This window comes from Anguilla rostrata, chromosome 6, assembly GCF_018555375.3.
Source record: "Anguilla rostrata isolate EN2019 chromosome 6, ASM1855537v3, whole genome shotgun sequence".
Classification (NCBI taxonomy): Eukaryota; Metazoa; Chordata; class Actinopteri; order Anguilliformes; family Anguillidae; genus Anguilla; species Anguilla rostrata.
Genome location: NC_057938.1, coordinates 39,345,532 through 39,367,244, shown reverse-complemented (window position 1 = coordinate 39,367,244; position 21,713 = coordinate 39,345,532). Strand labels below are relative to the sequence as shown.

The 21,713-nt window shown below is 41.6% G+C and overlaps 1 protein-coding gene across 2 annotated transcripts in view; it reads left to right on the top strand.

The window, feature by feature from the left end:
* LOC135257122 (C-1-tetrahydrofolate synthase, cytoplasmic-like) overlaps positions 1–21,713 on the top strand; it is a 41,373-nt gene that overhangs the window by 5,211 nt on the left and 14,449 nt on the right. For both annotated transcript variants that reach the window (XM_064339567.1, XM_064339566.1), the window contains exons 8-27: positions 830–941; positions 1,186–1,313; positions 1,992–2,089; positions 2,932–3,105; positions 6,829–6,965; positions 7,300–7,346; positions 7,759–7,866; positions 7,986–8,060; positions 12,644–12,746; positions 13,182–13,237; positions 13,638–13,772; positions 14,093–14,161; positions 15,436–15,547; positions 15,932–16,071; positions 16,714–16,755; positions 17,485–17,585; positions 18,145–18,322; positions 18,892–18,999; positions 19,964–20,116; positions 21,277–21,376. In XM_064339567.1, coding sequence (XP_064195637.1) covers positions 830–941; positions 1,186–1,313; positions 1,992–2,089; positions 2,932–3,105; positions 6,829–6,965; positions 7,300–7,346; positions 7,759–7,866; positions 7,986–8,060; positions 12,644–12,746; positions 13,182–13,237; positions 13,638–13,772; positions 14,093–14,161; positions 15,436–15,547; positions 15,932–16,071; positions 16,714–16,755; positions 17,485–17,585; positions 18,145–18,322; positions 18,892–18,999; positions 19,964–20,116; positions 21,277–21,366 — 2,166 coding nt within the window. In that variant the 3' untranslated portion in view covers positions 21,367–21,376. The remainder of the gene's footprint in view (positions 1–829; positions 942–1,185; positions 1,314–1,991; positions 2,090–2,931; positions 3,106–6,828; positions 6,966–7,299; positions 7,347–7,758; positions 7,867–7,985; positions 8,061–12,643; positions 12,747–13,181; positions 13,238–13,637; positions 13,773–14,092; positions 14,162–15,435; positions 15,548–15,931; positions 16,072–16,713; positions 16,756–17,484; positions 17,586–18,144; positions 18,323–18,891; positions 19,000–19,963; positions 20,117–21,276; positions 21,377–21,713) is intronic.

The following is a 21,713-nucleotide window of genomic DNA, read 5'->3' as shown; positions in this document are numbered from 1 at the left end:
TCCAGGCTACGGTGACCTCTCGCCTTGATTATTGCAACTCTCTCCTTGCAAACCTGCCAGCTTGTGCCATACAGCCACTACAGATGATTCAGAATGCCGCTGCCCGACTCATCTACAACCTCCCCAAATTCTCCCACGTCACTCCCCTGCTGCGATCACTTCACTGGCTACCGGTCGCTGCCAGGATCCGATTCAAAGCCCTGACCCTTGCCTACACTGCCGCCAACAGGACAGCCCCTATCTACTTGCAGGACATGACTCAATTCTATGTGCCTGCTCGACCACTCCGCTCTGCGGCAGCAGGGCGTCTTGCAACCCCTCCCACCCGCCCAAAGGGATCACAGAGCTTCTCCACCCTAGCTCCCCAGTGGTGGAACGAACTCCCCGTCCCTCTCCGAACCTCCCCCTCACTATCCATCTTCCGCCGTGGCCTGAAGACTCATCTCTTCAGACTATACCTAGAATAACCACCACCACGCTGTGTATATATATATATATATATATTAAAAAAAAAAAAAAAAAAAAAAAAAAAAAAAACCCTTTTTCCTGTCACTTGTTACATGTTGCCCCATCCCTGCACTTCTTGGTAAATTGTATTTGTCCTAATACTCTAGCTTATTCTTCTGCCTAGTTTGGCTTTGCAGATGTTAGACCAGGATAGTGTTCTTTGTTCTCGGCTAGAAATAGCTTTACAAAATAAGTAATTGTACCTTACTGAACCCGTGTTCAGCAGTTGTCTACGATCATGATAATGCACTTTTGTACGTCGCTTTGGATAAAAGCGTCTGCTAAATGAATGTAATGTAATGTAACTCTGCATTGTTTCCAGGTGGGCCGGGCAGACATATTGGTGGTGGGGGCAGGAAAGGCAGAGATGGTGAAGGGAGAGTGGGTGAAGAAGGGGGCGGTGGTCATCGACTGCGGCATCAATCACATTCCAGGTGTGCACTACGAGAGCCCTCCTCCCCTTGGAGGAGCTGGTGCTTTTGTTTTTTGGGGGGGAGGATTAAAATCAGGGGGCATACTGTACCAATGTGATGACTGATGGACATTAATATGCAGCGGAGGTAAGAATGAATGGCAGATAGTTACCTAGGGAAGCACTGCTGCAGCCTTCGTGTGGCAGTAAAAAGCAGGTGATTTGTCTGTTAGTTAAACCCCGCCTCTTTGGCCCCGCCCTCACAGACAGCAGCAAACCCAGTGGGAAGCGAGTGGTGGGGGACGTACACTACCTCTCTGCCAAGGAGCGGGCAGGATTCATCACACCTGTACCTGGGGGTGTTGGGCCCATGACTGTTGCTATGCTCATGGAGGTACCCTATCTTCTGCCAGGAAATTTAAAATGCAAATCTGCCATTAACTGACTAATGGTGACAGGGCTGTGCTTTGGATTTTACTGAAAGGTGAATATTCCTGTGTTCCTCTTTATTTGTGGAGCTCTTGCAGGCGTACCATTTTAAGCTAGTTAGCTTCGAATTTCATGTGGACCACTTTAAACTTTCAAAAAATATTTAATTATATCTGTATCCAAGTTAAGTTTGTTTATCATTCCATTTAGCTCTTGCCTAAAGTTTTGCATTTTATAGAGTGATGAGTAGTGATGAAATTGAGAACAGTACACTTGCAAAATATTACTTGGTTCATTTTTCAAAATGGGTAGACTGTCTCACAGTTTGAATACTAAGCAATAGGTTTTTGACTTCATTTGAATTCCAAACCATGGAATGTTGGCTCCCCAGCAAAAAAAGATGACTGTAAAATTGAAAAATTCATTTTATTTTTCCTGCCCAGGCTTGCTGCTTCTTTCCATAAGCCATGGGCCAGAATGCTCAGATGAGTTATGTTGTATTTTAGGTTTAAACTGGTTTAGCACATCATGTTTAAAATAGAAATGCTTTCGTTTTCTGTGCAATTTTTAGATGGGCGTGCTTTGTTTTGCCTGTTGTTATTATATTTATATATTATTGTTTTTGGACTCATCTTATTTTTAGAATACAGTGGAGAGTGCCAAACGTTTCCTCCAGAGCTACAAGCCAGGAAAGTGGAACATTACCTACACCAATATAAAGAAGGAGACACCAGTACCGAGGTACATACTGTAACAGCGAGCCTTTGACATTGTGGTCTCACACTTCTTATTTTCAGTTTTGGGCTCATTTGTACTGAAACTTTCTTCTTTGTGTGTTGTCTTGATTGCCAAACTGAGACAGTAAACTCTAGCACCTATAGCACATTTGTTCTATGTTAATGGCCTGTTTTACTGTAAGAAGACATATGTTTTCACTTCTCTAGGAATTGTATCTTATTTTAAACAATTAGATGATCAAATGGTAATATGGTTTCTTCTTTAGTTTTTGTTTTTCTATACTTGAGATTGAAAGTATTAGATTTAATTATGAATATCAATATCCTTGCACTTGATATTCATTCAAGATAGCAAATCTGAGAAATATGCCTTTATTTTAAAGTTATATTTCAAAATTATTTCACAATGTAAAACGGTATGGTTATAGTTTATAGCCTAGCTTCACAAGCAGTGCATGGCAAGGCTGTAAATGACTGTGCAGCTCAGTCAGTAACAACGAAAGAGTCTAGGACAATCTGCAGTTTGCAATATGTTCTTATGGAGGAAGCATATGTTTGATTGCCCTCTCCTGAATTGATGGAGGACATTGGAGTAATTGGATGGGCATATGAAAATGATGTACTGTGCCAAATTAGCAGACAATTAAAAAGACTACGGAAGAAATTGTTCCAAAAGTCAAGGGAAGCAACATATTTATTAGGTTTCCTAATAAATAAAACAGTTTAACAGAATGCTGTTAAACTGTGATGAAAATTTGCAAGAAATGGCGTGCGTCTCAGTGACATTTTTTGACATCGAAGCGCTGACTGTTATGTCATGTTGGCATCTTTCTGTCCGTCCCTTAGTGACACTGTGATCTCACACTCCTGCTCACCCAAGCCTATTACCCAACTGGCCAAGGAAATCGGTCTCTTGTCTACAGAGGTGGATCTATATGGAGAGTCTAAGGCCAAGGTGTGCTTGGATGTCGTCAAGCGTCTTCAAAAAAATCCAGATGGGAAATATGTAATAGTTACAGGGTAAGACCCCCTACCCCTCATGATTACGTTGAGCATAAACAGACGTGTGCAAATTTTACAATAATTTATTGGAAGGAAAGTTGCCATTGAAATACTGTAAATTTACATGAAATAACTGTAAAACTTTAAGAGTAAATTACTGTCAGCACTACTGTAATTACAGTAATTAAAAAGTTAATTACTGTATTTTTTTACAGCCGAATGAGATTCAACTGAGATGTTAAATGTCATGCAAATGTATTTGAAATAACAGTGAAAATATTTTTACAGTATTCTACTGCACAGTTTACTGTAATATATTGTAAATTGTGTTGTAGATTTACAATCATATGTTATAAAATATAATGCTTTAAATTACAGTAATGTAAGTAGCCTTGTGATTTTTAATTTAATTGTCTAACCTGCTTATTTCTGGTTGGGGTCACGTGGCTAGAGCCTACCCCGGTATTCATTGGCTGACAGCCAGGAATACACCCTGGACACATTGCCAATCCATCGGAGGCCACACACATCATTCACCCATGCACCCGTACCTACAGACAATTTTGATCAACAGTTAGCCAAGCCTGCATGTATTTGCACTATGGAAGGAATCCAGAGTACCAAGAGGAAACTCACGTGGGGCACAGGGAAAGCATGCAAACTCCACACAGACAGGCTTTAGCCATGAGACAACGTTGCTATCCAGTGCACTGTCCTCTAACTTTGAGATTATTGCACAAATACGGTTGCAATCAAACCATAACAAATAACCCACTTTCAAATTTCTTCAGCTATTCAACAGTCAGACATAGTTATTAGTCTGCAATTCTGTATGCACTGCAGGGAAATGCCTGTATTAATCAATGAAAAGACACCAGGAAGACAAGTTTACTATCATGAAAATAGGCCTACTGCCACAATTACTTGGGGGAACAGGAGACTGTAGCTAATTATAAAGAAAGACTAAAAATCTTCTACGCAATTCATTAACAATATATTTAAATGCATGTGCAACTTTAGTATTCCCCATTTTTAAGAGTTCACTGGCAACAAATGCCAGTGATGTTGGAATACTGAAAGCTATATAAATAGATAAGTAACAAACGCCACTTTGAAGAACATGGTGATAATAATGTACATCCATACATATGACATTTCCTTACACACTGAGGAAAGGGAGTGAAATGAGGAGTAAAAAAGTAAGAAGGTTAAATTATCTGTTACACCAGTGGATAGGAAGCTGTCCAGGAGGGTTTCATAATGTACATTGACACATATGACATCTTACACTCTGTGGAAGGGGAGGGAAAAATGTCCAAGGCATATACAGTGGGCTCCAGAATTATTGGCACCCTTGATAAATATGCACAAAAAATGCTAAAAAAATTTGCTAAACTGAAAATGAATACAGTTATTGACATAAGCTGTATTTTCCAACATGTGTAAACTAGTGTGCTTGATTAATGATATTGGATCAACCAATCTACATTTTTTAATTTTAAAAAATTTCCCCAAAAAGGTTCACAATTATGCACCCCTGTTTAATACTTTGTGAAAACACCCCTGGCAATATGACCAGCCCATGAGCTTTTCATAATTTGATATTTTGAGGAAACATTTGGATTTTGACCATTGTCCATGTTACTTTCAGAACATTGATCTTTGGTTGTGCTTTGATGGAATTAAGTCTGGAGACTGAGATGGCCATTGGAAAACATGGATGTTGATTTCACTGAAGCATTTCTGTTTAGATTTTGATGTATGCTTGGAGTCATTGTCCTGATGGACAATCTACCTATGACCAAGTCCTAGCTTCTTAGCAGAGACCAAATTTGCTGCCAGTATTTCCTGGTACTTTGTTGAATTCATTGTGCCATTGATCTAAAATAGTGCCCCGGGACCACTGCCAGCAAAACATCTCCAAAATATCAATGACCCACCTCCATATTTGACCGTAGGTATGAGGTGCTCCTGCTGTATGCACTCCTTTTTTTCCGCCAAACATGTCGATGGTGCGTATGGCCAAAACGTTCAATTTTGGTCTCATCTGACAATACCACTCTCTTCCAGTTATAATTCCAATGCAGTTTGACAAGCTCCAGATTCTTGGTTTTGTTTATTGTGCTCAGTAAGGGCTGTCTTCGTGCTACCCTTCCAAAGAGTTAGTTGGTAGTTTTTTAACTTGTTGACCGCAAGAAATAAACCAATCTCTGCGATTCTTAAACAGTGATCCTTGGGTTATTAATGGCCTCCCTCACCATCTTACTCACCGTCCGTGGGGACACCATACACTTGCTTCCTCTTCCTGGCAAATTTGCAACCATTCCATATGTTTTACACCTTTTTATTATTGCCCTTACAGTGCTAGATGGTATGTTTAACCGTGTATGTCTTTTCTGTACCCATTACCAGAATTGTGATGGTAAATTACCATCGTTCTCTTCTGAATTGACAGTTATTGACAGTCTAAGAGATTTTGTATGCTTGTTACCTCATTTTTATTCTCTATTGAAACTGGAAGTGATGGAATGACACAATATAGTTCCTTTAGACTGAGATGAACTAAATTAAGTAAAATTGTATTGCCAATTTCATTTTGTTTGATTTTACTTACAATAATTGTTAGGGGTGCCAATAATTATGGCACCTATGGTTTTCAGAAAAAATTTAATTACTTAATAAAAAAACATTGAAGCATGACAGTAAATGTATTGAAATAAAAGTATATAGTTTTCCAATATGTTTGAACATAACATATAGAATATTATCTGTGTCATTTATTATATGCAGCCTTTTTTCTTCATTTTTATTAAGGGTGCCAATAATTCTGGAGCCCACTGTATATATATATATATATATACACAATGCCCTCTGAAATGATTACTAAGCTTGATAACGATGAGCAAAAAAAGCATTGTGTGTGTGTGTGTATGGGTGTATATATACATATATATATATATATATATATATATATATACAGTACATGCTGATGTTGAGATATAGTGGTGGATATTTGATTTTGTGGGATTTTCATCTACTGGCCCTAGAGCTATTTTTGAGGTCAATAAAATCATAAACTCTTGCAAGACATTTTGGAAAAAAAACTTTGTATCCACCCCCAGGAAGCTCAAACTCAGCCACAAAACACAAAAAGACAGGCGCTAGTATAGCTCAAAATCAACCAAGGAATTAACTGTCCACAAAATTACTGTTTTGCAATAGCCGTCTCACATCTCAAGACTTCAACTTGATCAAAATTTGTGGTTTCCCTTGAAGAGGGCCGTCCACAAGCACAGACCAAACGTTTCTCTCTATGGAGGAATGGTCCTCAAGGATCCTCCGTAACAAGCTCACTAATCTCATCCTTGCTAAGGGAGGGTGAAAAGGTATTTTTACTTTTTTGGGCAATAAAATTACTTTTTTAAATTGTATTCACGATTTTCCATTTTTAGCACACAATATTGCTGATTACCTGTGTTTTTTAAAATATTTTGTTAGCCTTTCTTGCTCATCTTGATCAGGGATGCCATTCATTTTGGAAGGCACTTTATGCCCATTCAGAGTTGTGTAGAGGGTCTGATATGGCTTAGACTCTAAAGCTGAGTTAAGACACACTCTGAAAAGTCAAGCTCTCATTAGCGATAAGTAGGCAATGTTTCATCTGATGAACTATTCTCCGGATTCAGGAATCAGGAGACAGCTTAAGTAGAATTCTGACTCTAGATATCTCTGTATCACCAGGATCACACCCACGCTCCTGGGGGAGGGGAAGAGGACAACTGCACTAGGACTGGCACAGGCATTGGGGGCAGATCACAATGTTAATGCCCTCGCCTGCATGCGCCAGCCCAGCCCGGGCCCAGACTTTGGGATTCGAGGTAATTGTGTGCATGGGCAACAAGTTTAAAAAGAATATCGGACATATTACATACATTATATATGATATATATTTCCATTGACAGTCACACCGATAAAATCTTACACTGCACTGAATGGGATATGTGTGGGTCATTAAGTAAGTATGGTCCTTAAGGGGCTCAAGAACCTGTAATTGACAAACTGATCCATAAAATGATGAGGTCAGCCAGCATTCACATGGGTAAGTGTATGAGAAACTGAAAAAATTTGTCTAGCCATGGTCACTGAAGAACAGCTTTGAACTAGACAGAAACAGGAAACCTGAAACCTGGTGTATTTCCAATCATTCCATAGGAGGTGTTATTGGAGGTGGATATTCCCAAGCTATTCCAATGGAAGAGGTGAGAAGAGGCTGTTCTTTAGTATTCACAAATTGAATGGGGAGCATTGTCAAAGCAAGATAAACAAATTTCAGGTCACAGAGAGCTTGACGCATGTCAGGTTTTGCTACAACTTCTCCTCCAGAGCACTTAAACAAATCTTAAACTTTATGCAGTCTGCAGTCTGATAAAACTGCCCTTTACAGCTGCAAACTGCACAAGCCATCCAGTTTTTAATTTGTAAAGACTGGGAAATGCATTAGTGCAAATGGAGCTAATTAAGCAATTATTCATGAATTAATTTATGAATGAATTAATATGGCAATTAATTCAGGGTAATTGCTTGAAAGAAAAAATTAGTGTATGCACCAGCGCACCAGTTTGGTGTCCTTGACCCAAACAGATTAAAATCTTTTCTGGTTTTGGGATCCAGGTCAACCTCCACCTCAGTGGGGACATCCAGGCCGTCCTTGCTGCCGGCCGCCTGGTGGCCAACGCCGTGGATGCCCGCCTGTTTCACGAGTCTGTGCTGACAGACAGGGTATGCGTTATAGGACTGTGGATTACTGAAGATGACAAGGCTCATTTAAATCAATTTTCACCCTTATTTGTTGCACTGTGAGCATGCCTTGAGCCCTCTGACCTCTCACACACACACAGGCTCTGTATGACCAACTGGTTCCACAGGACAAGGATCAGAGGAAGTTCTCCCCCACCCAGCTCAGGACACTGAAGGTAAATTATCACCACCCTGAACAAACCCACTTGCAACAAAAATCCCAAGCTTTCTACAATGTGATACATTTATTGTGGCATTTGATCCAGTGGAGAAGCAGTTTGTCACAGCCACATTTACCGGTGGAGAGGAACACACTGTTAAGAACCTGGGCTGATTAATTAACACAAACCAGGTGCATGTGTTCTCTCCACCAGAAGGCTAAGACCAGTCTGCTTTGTCGAACTGCCACACTCGTCGACCACCAGAATTCAGCCAAAGGCTAATTCGGCTTGCACAGAGACCACACATTCCAGGGTTTTGGCACCATTTTAGACTCTCACTGTGTGACACCCCTGGGAGGGAGATATGGCAGTTCCAGGTGTGCACTGTAATTTGCCATATGGAGAGAGAGTGCACCCATACCAACACAAAAAAAAATAAACATCTTCACCCTTCTCTCTCTCACAGCTTCCCGGCAAGAACAATAAACTAACACAAACTCCTCCAGCTCCTCCGCTTTTTCAGCAGTATTTTCTTTCTTTACGCAGAAACAAAAATTCTTACACAAACTCGATCTCTCAACATGGGCTCCTTGTCTCAGCCCCATACTGCGTAGAGCAGGGGTGGCCAACCCTGGTCCTGGGGAGCCGCAGGGCCTGCTGGTTTTTGTTTTCACCTTAAATACAGCAACCACTTAGACTGAAGAAACCATGTGAGGTGAGTTAACTGTGTAATCAACTGCTATAATTGATCAATTAAGTGCAGAGTAAAAACTAAAACCAGCAGACCCTGTGGCTCTCCAGGACCTGGGTTGGCCACCCCTGGTGTAGAGTAACATACCTTTAAGCACCTGGGCTGATTAGTTAACACAACTCAGGTGCGTCTGTTCTCTCTACTGATAGGCGTGGCAGAGAAAAATCCGGTTCTCTGACACACCAAATGCCACATCTGATTCATTTTAATAACTGTATTCAATATATAAATGCATATTTATTTAATGTATTTAAAAAGATAGCACTTTTAAACCTTAGACCACTCTGAAAAATTCTAATGCCATTTATCTGAGCAGTAACTCTTTGTTTGGGGGTGGGGGGACTATATAAACTAAACACAAAGAAAAAAAAGAAACAATATTATAGCACTTAACAGAACCATATTGTATTTTTTAAACAAGTCAGTGTTTTGTGTTTCCTCCCTTAGAATGCAAAACTGAAGCAATTCACTTTGGTAGACTGTTGTGTAGTCCTGTGATAAAATCATTAAAGCTTCAAAGTTTCTTTGAGGATTTGCCATAACACTTCTTTTGAACACTTATCCTTTTGAACACTTCTCCTTTTCCCTGTCCAAGTGATCCACAGCTTCAATTTTGTTGAGGTCAGGTCCCTCAGGAGGACAATCTAATACTGTCAGTGTGGCGTCTGCAGACTTCCACTCCAAGTAGATTATAATTGTGTTTGCGGAGTGTTTGGAGTCATTACCGTGCTGAAAGATTTTGCTAATCCGTTGTTTTCCTAAAGGTAAACAACATGATGAATGATGGGCCTCATCCCATGCTTTATGCACATCCTCTATCAAGTATTGCAATCTCTTCTGCTTGTCTTCTTTCCACCCAGAATGGTTTCCCAGCTGCAATATGCCCCTATTTTTTGAACGACTCATTCTCATGGTTGAAACTGTGCTTTGGTACCATATGACTACGGCCACCAGTTTATGTCCACCATGTCAACTACAGGGATTAACACTTGTTTTTTAATAGTTATCCTCTAGGGATCCCCATAGGCACACCAGAAGCTCAGTCCGATGACTAATTGTACAATTGGGTTTATAATTGAGACATTTATTAAAAAAACAATTAACTAATGAATGTTCATTAATTAATGAACTAGTATGATAGAGTTAGGAAGGTGAACGTGAGCGGGAAGTTTAAATGCTATGAAATGCATGAGTTTGAACCAGTGGTCCTCACTCCTTGTCATGGAGAGCCGCAGGCTCTGCTGGCTTTTGTTGTCTCTCAGAACATGAGTAGCGAAGCAATTGATCAATTAAAGCAGTTTTTTTTACACAGTTAAGTCAGCTCACCTGGTTTCTTGGATCTGAATTGATGCTTAATCTTAAGGATAAAACAGAAACCACCTGACTGTGTGGCTCTCCAGGCCCCGGACTGGGTATCAGTAAAAAGAAAAATGCATCCACATAAAGCAGGAGTATCCATTCTTAACTGAAATTGGTTAGTGTGGCAGTAGCTTTTTATTGTAGCTGGGCACTGTGACACTTGATTCTACTTAAAGATTGAAGGCCATGATTAGGTAATTAGTTCAATGTTATATAACTACTCTAATTTTCAATTTGGGCATTTCCCACTGCTTCTAACAAAGCCTATCATGCTCCTGTACAACATTTAAAAATACTGCAGCATGTTCACAGGAGTTAGTAATCAAACTGAATTTAACATGAGTGTCCCTTGTAAGCATCGCTGTCAATCATCATCTGTGCTTAATTAAAGCAATTAGTTCATCTTAGATCATCGAGGTGGTGCAAATTGGATAATTGTTTATGAGGGGGCTTGACAAATCACCACACGCTGAGCAAGCCCTTCGCTGGATTTATTTCTGTCTTTCAAGAAAATGGCATTTTACAAGTACTGTTCATCAGATGCAAACAGCTTTTTGGGTCTTCCATTGCATTTTCTGTCTTTGTCTCAGCCAGTTCATTCAAATTTATTTGACAGCTGGAACACCACATCTTGAAAATCTGGTTAGGCGGGCTATTGGTTGCTTCGAATTGCCTTGTTTATGCAGTTCATTTTATGGCTGTTAAACTGTGTTAGCTTAACTGTTTCCAAAGTTGTCCTTGTGGCACCCCAGCTATTCCCTGTATTTGTTAAATTTCACTGTCAGCACACTTGGTTCAGCTAATAAATACTTCATTGAGTGGAATCACATGTGCTGGTGGCAGAATTTAACAATTTCATGGAAGGGTGGGGGGGGCCTCGAGGCAAGGTTTGGGAATCAACACGTGTTCATCTAGCCATCTCACAAGATATCGATAGTTTTTGGAAAACAGAATAAATTCTTGTTGCATTTTATTGCACTGATGTTTATTTGTATTTATTCATAGTGTTTTCAGCGCAGATAAAAACCTACTGCCAGTAACTTTAAAACTTTAAACATTATTTTCTCAGGTGGTCTAAGAGTTCTATTAATTTATCAATGCTGAAACCCATTAGACAAGTACTATGTTTTTTTTATCCAATTAAACAACCTTAATATTCCAACACATATTCAAACCAAAGGAGGTGAAATAATTAGATTTGCGCCCAATACAACAACAATCATTATATCTAATACACACAGTCAAATTTTATTTACACAGTTCAGCTAGTACATGTGATCATTATCATAACTCAGGTGTATTCCAGAGGGGTGTGACTTGTTTGTATTCCATGCTAGGTTCCTGTTGTCTAATAGGATGGGTTAGAAAGTCTGGTGAAGGCAGGCTACATGTATCCAATGTTTCACAGTGCCTGAGATACTGTTAATGTAAAGGACTAATTTAACACAAAGAAACACGCAATAGGACGAGGTAGACAGTGTAGATGTTACGAAGTCGCAGTTCATCGGGTAAGGACACTGCTGTGTCCCAGCAGTTAACGATGCTCAGTTATCACTGTATGTACATGTAATCTATGTAAGTTTGTAAGTCGTTAGATAAGGGTCCTAACCGTAATGTATGCAGATTATTTCATCTTCTGATAGCAAGTGGCCCAACACTTGAACTGATGTCCTTTTGGAGAACGTCCCACCATCACATCCCCCGAAGCTGCCACTTGCAAGAGTTGTGCTTGGAGGGTACCTCTCCCCACGCGTGCATTACGTTCTCCACCTGCCACTCCTTCTGCACACAGCAGAAGGAGTTGCTAGTTTTTGGCCGGTTTCTGCTGGAATATTTGTACTTGCCTACACCTTGGAGTTGCTATCTTAGTGTACTGTACGTGAGCACACGACACCGTAGTACACAACCGAGGCCGTTCCTGTGCTCTGAGATACAAGAGGCTGTCAGATAAACAAGCCTTACAAAGGGCTGATGACACCCCTGATTGTTATTGGCTGTGAAATACTCAGTAGTTTGTGACTGCAGGCATGATATTGTGGATGACCACCCGCCAAACTATGTGTTCTGGTTCTGCTCTCAACGGCCATTTTTCTTCTTCTTTGAGGCAGTCCAAATATTGATTGTCCAATTTCCCTCTGAAAATTAATAAAGCATCTGTCTGCTTGTCTGTCTGTCTGCCTGTCCGACTGTCTGTCTTTCTCTGTCTCCCTCTCCCTGTTTCTCTTGCAATCTCTCATTATATATGTTTGAAGTCATAATTATTGCAGGTTTTCTCTGTAGTTTACTACCCCCACAGGTCCAGAAAGAACACGCAAATCATTTGCATGTCTACAAACCCTTCAGCACACGTGACTGAGATGAGAATGTAAGAAACATGGGATGACAGATGGCCAGTGTGTTGTCAGCCACATCATTTTCATCATTCCGTATGCTGTTGTTATTTTCTTTTGCCTTCTGGTTGGGTTCCACTTCTCTCTCCCTCTTTTAGAGATTGGGGATTGACAAGACTGACCCAGCGACACTGACAGAACAAGAGATCACCCGATTGGTCCGGCTGAACATTGATCCTGATGCCAGCGTTTGGGAAAGAGGTATATCATTCCTGTTCTAAGTAACCCATGCAAGGAAATGTGGTTTTATCATGTCTGGTGTGTGGCTTGTATATCTAATGATGCACATCTATTATACTTGTGTTTTGCACCATTACTGTTTTGCTGGTGCATTTGCATTAGTGTTTTGAAGTTCTCATATTGCGTTGTGGTTTCACCAAGTAACACCAGCACAGAGTTAGACTGTGGTTAGATCAGTAGCTTCTGCCTCTATACCAGCGAAGCTATTATTTGGACAAGCCATGTGATTTCACTCTGCCACACAGGTGTGTTACCATGTGTTAATGTAATCCTGACTGACACATGGCTCCCTCAAGAGATTGAAATTTGCACCTTTTTTTGCAGAAATACTTGGGTAAAGAGGCCAAGTGAAACTTCCTTCAGAACTTTTGAGTTTACAGTCTATTTTTATTTCAGGATTGGATACCAATAACCAGAGCCAGTCTCTGATGGAAACAAGATTGGCCAGGATGGTGAGTGGTGAAGGAAAAAAATACTGGATGTAAGAGTATTTTCAGATGATGGCCACAACGTCACCCTACAAACTGCATTCATGTATTTATTTGGCATTTCAGTAGTTATGTATTACAGAGAGCAAAAACAAGTTTGAGGCAAGAGTGAAATATAAATAGCCATCTTCTAGCAATGTAAAATGATGCACAGCATATCTCGTCATACAACGAAAATACTATCACAAATGCAATTGTGAGTTCAGGAATAACAAATTGGCAGCCCCATTCAGAATGTGTAAGGATTAAATCTGTGACAATCAGATAGTTGTATACTGCAGTTTCCACTTACAGTACTGAAAAACATTTCCTTGCATGCAGACTTTGAAACTTTTGCAGAAGCAATGTCTGTTTTTTCCCCCAGTTCAATATTGCGGTGGCCAGTGAAATTATGGCCATTCTGGCCCTTTCCAATGGCATGGATGACATGCAACAGCGTCTGGAGAAAATGGTGGTGGCTACCAACCGAAGTGGGGAGCCCATCACGACGGAGGACCTGGTCAGTGTACCTGAGCTGTCCACGTGTGTGCCTGTGTGTTTGAATGTGTAGTGTGTGTGTTTAAGTGTATGAGCAAGAGTACTGTATGTTTATCTGCATGTGACTCATGTATCATACATTGAGTTCCACTCAGATGACGTTCTGGAAAAGATTATGTTGTTACGTTTACTGCTCATAATTACTGCTCGTAGTTCGTGTTAGGACTTGCTGAAATCTGTGGAAACCGGTTGGTTGAAAGGCTGAGAACGGCACGTGTCTCGCCCACTCGAGATGGAGTCCAGGTCCTCCTGAGATTTAGCCGTGGTTTTCTTCTCCGGCAGGGAGTGAGCAGAGCACTGGCTGCGTTGCTGCGAGACGCCATCAAGCCGAATTTGATCCAGACTTTGGAGGTGGGCGGAAACCAACAGGCAGTCTTAGACCGGGCTCCATGGGAGATGGGCTCCATATTCTTCCCCATGAAACGAAACACCAAACGCTAAAGTAGTGGCGTCTGTTATTTCAGAAAGGGGATTATGGGAAAGGAGACAATGGAAGCGAGGCACTGAGGGTGGAGCATGATCACTCCAGCAGAGTCGCAAAGATCACCCATGAATCAGTGCTAATTACATCTTGCCGTGTGGGCAGATATCACTGGGGGAGTGCTCATTTTCCACATTTATTTATATCACATTTATACATTTATAAAAACATAGCAACTGCACTTCGTGACAGCACGACATGTGTAGGTGCTCAGTACAGTTAAAGCAAGCTACAGGTGCTCGGTACAGTTAAATAATGGTTGAATTCTAAGGATATACAGGAAAGCCCCACTCTTTATGGAACCACCAAAACCCTTCAATTTTGTAACACATTTGATCTCTCCATGTTTTTGTCCACTACCTGTATATTAGACATTTTATTTTCACATGTAACATATCAAGCAGAAATGTGTATATTATTTTTTTTCCTATATAAATCTTACATATAAGTACATTTGAAAGATCATGAATCCATTAGATAATTAGTTTAGATTTTAATTCAAAATACAGGGCCACACAAATGTAAAACGTTTAATGATGAAGCACAAACTGCCATAAATGGCTAAAAAGAATGATACCCATAGACACACGTCCTATTGGTGTATTTCTGTACTGAGCACAGTTGAAGCTTGCAGATAAGTCTCTTGACTTGCATTGCTGTTCTATGTGTACATGACTGAATGACTACCCTGAATTGTACTTTTAGAAACTAGCCTGTCGCTAAAAGTCTTAGTTGTTTACTTGGAAAACGGGTGTGTTTAAAACGGATAAAATATCACAGATGACTGAAAATTGGTCCTCAGTGTAAAATGAGACTCGAGATGGGGTTCATTCAGGCATAATTCAGTGATATGTTTATTAAATGCTGTATGAATATAATAATGCAAAACCTATTTAATCTCTTCAGTTCACTCGAAGTGAGATCTCTTAAGTGAAAGTGAAATGCAATGCAGACTGTGGTTAGATTGCCTATCTCTAAACTGAGCGCAGACTGATACTTGAGGACTGACGCATCATTAATCTGTTTGCGGACCGTGAGCGGTGATGCGCGTTACTGCGGTCCACTGGCTGCAGTTATGATGCTTATCGCAGCTGCAGAGTCTGCTGTCATCCCGCTCAATGACTAAAGCGACGCCTCTCCCCAGGGGACCCCCGTATTTGTTCACACAAACCCGTTTGCCGATATCGCCCATGGCAACCCGTCCGTTCTCGCCGACAAAATCGCCTTGAAGCTGGTGGGCCCAGAAGGATTTGTGGGTGAGTTCTTCGTTGATGGCCGACCGTCTCTTGTGTGCTTTATTCCCCATCGTCTCTCAAAGACATGTTTTTACAGAACAGAAATAGACCGGGTTATGTCTAATTTACAATATTTGCATATAAAATCTTGAAATTGATCTTTAGCCATTTTTTCAGGCACCTTGGCTTTTGCTGCAGAAATATAAAGGCACTGCATAAAGAATATTAAATACAAACTGAAACACTTAATTCTGAATATGAGATTCAGATGATCGTAGTGACATTTGTACCTGATTGATTAAGAAATACACTATTTGAAGATCAAACGCGTGTTATTATCTTTTATCTATTATCTTGCTTGCGGTTATTTCTGAGTCGACATGTGACCCACCTCTCCTCCCTCAGTCACGGAGGCCGGGTACGGTGCCGACATCGGCGCGGAGAAGTTTTTCGATATCAAGTGCCGCACCTCCGGACTGCAGCCGCAGGTCGCAGTCCTGGTTGCCACAGTCTGTGGGCTGAAGCTGCACGGAGGTGGTCCCACGGTGAGCGAGCAACCGGGGGTCCAAGAGGCTAGGGGACGAGAACACTCCCGTTGGAGGATTTCCACATTTTCTTTTTAAAATGTCACCTTTTGCAGAAGAACTGGAATATTTTCCAGATTATAAATGCCTTGCACCTCACACAAAGGTGCGTAACTTCACAGCGGAGGCGTGTAGTCTAAGCCCACAGGTGCGATGTCATGAATCATGCGACTATGTGTCTTATCTGTGCAAGTCAGTCTGTATGATGCCCAGAGCAGTCGTTCCCAACCTTTTTAAAAATATGCCATACAAATTTAATGGCAAATAGCAAACATGAGAGTGGGACATCAACAGAACGTTTAAAAGGTTAATATATTTTAAATACAATTAATTGCTTGCTTTGTGTTGTTTAATTAAGCAGAATAAGTACTTATGTCTTGATATTTTGTGATTGAGGCTTTCAATAATTTCCTATCATCGCAAGGCCCCCCTGGCACCATCCCAAGCCCCCCTTTTGAGCCCTGGTCCCCCTGCTGGAATGATTGCTCCAGACTGCGTTCAACCTCTTGCAGATATTTTTCTCACTAGAGAGAGTATAAAAATCTACACATGCATCTTTAACATACTCTTATCTAACCAGCTACCTTTGCTGCTGTGGTACAGGTTCTTGCTGGGCAGCCCCACCCAAAGGAGTACAAAGAGGAGGTAATCTACAGACTGGTCATTCCCCTCCTCACAACAAAGTCACTGCACGACAGATCACTTCTTCTTCATCTCCACTTCATTCATCTTCCTTTTGTACTTCAAAGTGAACTGACAGATGAAAACAGCTTGTTGCCCAGTGTGTCCATCACTCTTCCATCTTCCACACGTCCATCACACGTAGATAACAGGAGGAAGCCCAGTGCCGACAGGTCTGTAGTGATAAAGGGAAGGCAGTCAGACAGGTATTTGGGAAGAGAAGAGACATGTCTGTAGGTAAGGGAAGGGTACAGAACAGACAAGTCTGTTGATAGGGGAAGGGTACAGAATAGACGGGTCTGTAGATTGGGAGAGGGCACAGAACAGACAGGTCTGTGGATAGAAGCTGAGCACAGAACAGACAGGTGTGTTGATAATAAGCCTGGTTTGCAGATAAAAATGTGTGAAGAACTACAGACAGATCTGTATGGGCGATATAGCTCAGGAGGTAAGACCGATTGTCTGGCAGTCGGAGGGTTGCCGGTTCAAACCCCGCCCTGGTCATGTCGAAGTGTCCTTGAGCAAGACCCTAACCTCTAACTGCTCTGGTGAATGAGAGGCATCAATTGTAAAGCGCTTTGGATAAAAGCGCTATATAAATGCAGTCCATTTACCATTTACCATGTATGAAGAGAGGGCAAATAACTTGAGAGTGTAGGATCCTGTGGTGAGGACTCATTTGTTGCCCTGTAGAATTTGCCTCTGCTGGAGAAAGGCTGCAGTCACCTTAAGAGGCAGGTGCAGAACTGCCAGGCCTTCGGGATTCCTGTGGTCGTGGCGGTCAACACCTTTGAGTGAGTGACCCCTACAAGACATCCCCACTCATTCCTTCTGTTGTAACAGCGCTACCAGCACCGGCCGTCCAAAGGCTTGTTAAGAGATGATTTGTGTTGCACCTGTAGTATTTATGGAACATTACAGTAGGTTTAAGACCGAGCTGCCAGACACTTCATCATTTCACATACGTCATCGTTACCTACAAAACACGTCAGCAGGTAAAATATGTGCAGCAGGTACACTAATACAGGGCTCACACTTTATATTCATCCGTTTACGCAAGCAAGCTATTTGATTCATATGCATTGATAAATATGCAAATGAAAATGCTTCCCTTAGGAAAACAAACCTGAAGCATTATAGTCACAAGCCCAACCTCACCACCTCCGCTACATCAAATGGCTGTAATACCTCGCCAGTTGCGCATTTGTTCGGAACCAAAGTTTTATGGGTGGGCTTATGAGCGAGGTGTGGTGGACATGGACTGAAGGGTGGTATGTTGGGGGGGGGTGGGATGTGTAATAGGTGGGGTGTGGCTTTGGTGGGAGGGGCCTGACGTTCTGCGTGCGACCGCAGGACGGACACAGAAGCAGAGCTGGACCTCGTTTGCCACGCAGCCAAATCGGCGGGGGCATTCGACGCCGTGCCCTGCTCCCCCCGGGCTGCAGGAGGCGCCGGGGCAGTGGAGCTTGGCGAGGCCGTGATAAGGGCAGCGGAGGAGCCCACCTCCCTCAGGTTCCTCTATGATGCCGAGGTAGGGGTCGTTTAAGGCGTACACGATTCAACCACACAACTGTTTTACTGCACATACACAAAGGTACTAGACTTCTCTCAGATATATCCTCAATGAGCATAATTTAAATTTGAAGTGCATTTCCCTTGATTAAATCAAACTGTTGATGAATCCCGTCACTTTAAATATTTTATACATAGCCTAAAGGCAGGAGTTCCTGCAGACACAGTGCACATCGTACCGTCGCTTCCTGTCGTCTCGCACACTTCCGAAGAAGGTGAAAGTACATTGCTTGATGGCAAGTTCAGTTATAGCATTATCTTTCAGTGCACTGATAATATATGCAAAGTCCAGGCAATTCAGGATTTGGGGAATGAAAATTTGTTCACATCTGTATTCAAAAGAAATGTTTTTGTGTCATGTAATTATGATTGTATTCACTGGGAGGCCCTTAGTTTAAAAAAAATTGTTTCCCTGACCACATACCCTTGTATTTAAGCCTCCATGAAAGATTTTAGCATGGTGGCTCCACAAACCCCCTGCTTGGTGTGAACCTAGCCACTCACCCGGGTGTGACACGTCTCCCACAGCTGCCAATAGTGGACAAGATCAGAGTCGTTGCCATGGAGATGTACGGCGCCAAAGATGTGGCGCTTCTTCCAGAGGCCAAGCGCAAAGTGGAACTGTTCACTAACCGGGTGAGGTTTCGAGAGTGAAGGCATGCACTGGAAGGGGGGATGGGCGGGGCTGGGCAGTTATGAATGTGGGCAAATTTTGTTCGTCATGCGTACGTATCACACTGCCTTTGAAGGTAATGTTGATGGTAGGCAGGTTTGCATTCAGGAGAATTTGAATTCTCGCTGGGATGGTAAATGTACCTTGTTTGGATGGTGACTGGACCCGACGATCTCATTCTGTATAATGAGCTTTGTGGCCCCATAAATCCGCTTTCTCATGACAAGCACTAGACACCAAGTAAGGCAGCGACTACACATGAGAAGTGCTGACAGCTGTTGAAACTTTACATCATCCATCCAGGAAAGCAGTTGGTTTCGGAAAGCTGTAACAGGCGGTGATAGTAGTAGGTTGTCTGTGGTATGAGGCGAAATTGTGAATTACTTTGTGAAATTCCTGGGTTTATCCCAAAATGTCCTTCCTTGTTTACATCTGCCTGATTCATACAAAGCTGTGATGTGATTGGATGTCTAAAGGTCAGCTTCAAACAAGTTCAAAGTTCAAACGATTGGATTGAGGATCAGGAATTAATTTTGAGCTGTGCACTATGCCAGGCTTAGCGTTGCTGCCTCCATAGGAATTTAATGGTTTGATGCCATGTTGAGGGTTTTGATGCTGATTCTGCGCAAGCAGCGTAGTGGAGAGAGGAGCCAGGTGGTCAATAACTGACTCAAATCAGCAATTTTGCTCTTCACAGCCAAACACTATGTTTGGTTCAGACCAGTGAGCCCTTGATGGGGTGAAATAGTTCCAAGCATTCTGATGGGCCCATGATGTTTTGCTCTCCCATCTGTTGAACAATACTCTGGAACAACCGCAACCATCATACATTTTCCCATCTCACATTTCAAATTGGAGCTCTTTCTAAGAATCTGAAGTGTGGCGACCTTTGCACCTTTGTGGGTAACACAATGGTTTCTTGTTTAGGGCTACGGTAGTCTGCCCATCTGCATGGCCAAGACTCCCCTCTCACTGTCACATGACCCTGAGAAGAAGGGGGTGCCAGCTAGCTTCGTTCTGCCCATCCAGGACATTGGAGTCAACGTGGGAGCTGGGTATCTCTATGTGCTGGTAAATGGGGTGAGTTGTGCCAGATTTTTGTCCTGTGTTAACTGAGGATAAAGCACTGCATGTTTCTCCAAGTGATTTCTATACAAGCTTGTCCAATCATTGCAGCATTGATTTAGCCCCAATATAAAATGAGAGGGATGGATAGTGAAGAATAGCTCCATTCCCATTCTTATTTCACAAACTCATATTGTGGAACTTACTAGAGGTCTCAAATATCATACAGTTACAGATCCACATAGTCCTATGCTTTCTATTAAGGATTTAATTCAATATTTCTTTATCATATGGCAGATACAATAAGTCTTTAATAAAGGAAGAAATTGCAAAATAACTCACAAACAGCTCATGAATAGATAAGAATCTGAGCAGCATAACCTGTTCTGAGGAGGTAATACATCAGGAGTGAAAAGAGCGCCATGGAAAACATAGATCCAGGGTCTTTAGAATCACATGGAGGACTTGAAGGTCGCCACCCCCACGCACTCCGAGCACAGAGGAAGAGCTAACTTGTCAGGAACATCCGTGAGGCATCAGGAGGTGTTGATTAAGCCGTGAGAAACTAAATTAACCATGGACCACAGGACTATTTTTAACTAGCTGCAACGGGTCGTGAGGCAGCACTGAATATGAATATGCAGAATAATTGATGTCAGCTGTCTCCGAGTTTATATTTTTACCGTTTGTTCCATCTGTCTGTTCCAAAGGGTGCCTCTTAACAGGTATGCTTGACAGTATTTCTGGCTGAGTGACGTATTGCTTGTTTTGTTTCTGAAGGCTGAAATTTATTCCACAGAGGAAAAGTAACGCATGTTAACATAAGAGTAAAATATAGAAATACTCAATCATTATTGAAAAAGCCATATATATCAATCCTTGTCATTTCCTTGTGGTGTTTTGTATTGTAGCTATTATTTATGTCTTTCTATATTTTATTCATTGGATTTAAATTACTTTCATAGATTTTCTATACACTTTTAATCAAACAATTCCTACCATGAGCTTTACCCAAGGCCATTTCCAATGGGCTGATCTTACATAAGCACATACGATAGCATATATTGAGACGAAGAACCTGAAGGGTACTACAACTAAAGCAGATTCCAGTGTGCTAAACTATACTCAATAAGACACATAAGTTACTGTTCCATGCTTTTGTATGCCTATCCCAGGAGCTTGTATTGCCAAGGGCACCTGAATGGCCCTGTTTCCATGACGTGGACCTGGATTCAGGGACCAGTCATGAAGACTGTCTCCTATGATTCAGATCTGGTAAGGACATCAGCTAACGGGTTTTCAATTTTAGCATAGTTGATAACAAATTCAAACATACACTTTTTGTCCTTGCCAGGTTCACTCATCGCCACAGGCCAACATTTTTGTGTGTGTGTGTGTGTACTGTAAAACAATTATTAATAGTTCTAGAGCAACAGGAGCAACATAACTATAACTATAATTACTGCATGAATGCATGAAAAAGCACCATACAGCTATATGGGAAAAACTGCATACTTGATGAGACTTTGAAATAAATTCTGCTTGCTGCAATTTTAGCCTACGAGAAGACAGCTAGGCACAGCTAGATACTCCATTTATTTAGTGTATTGTA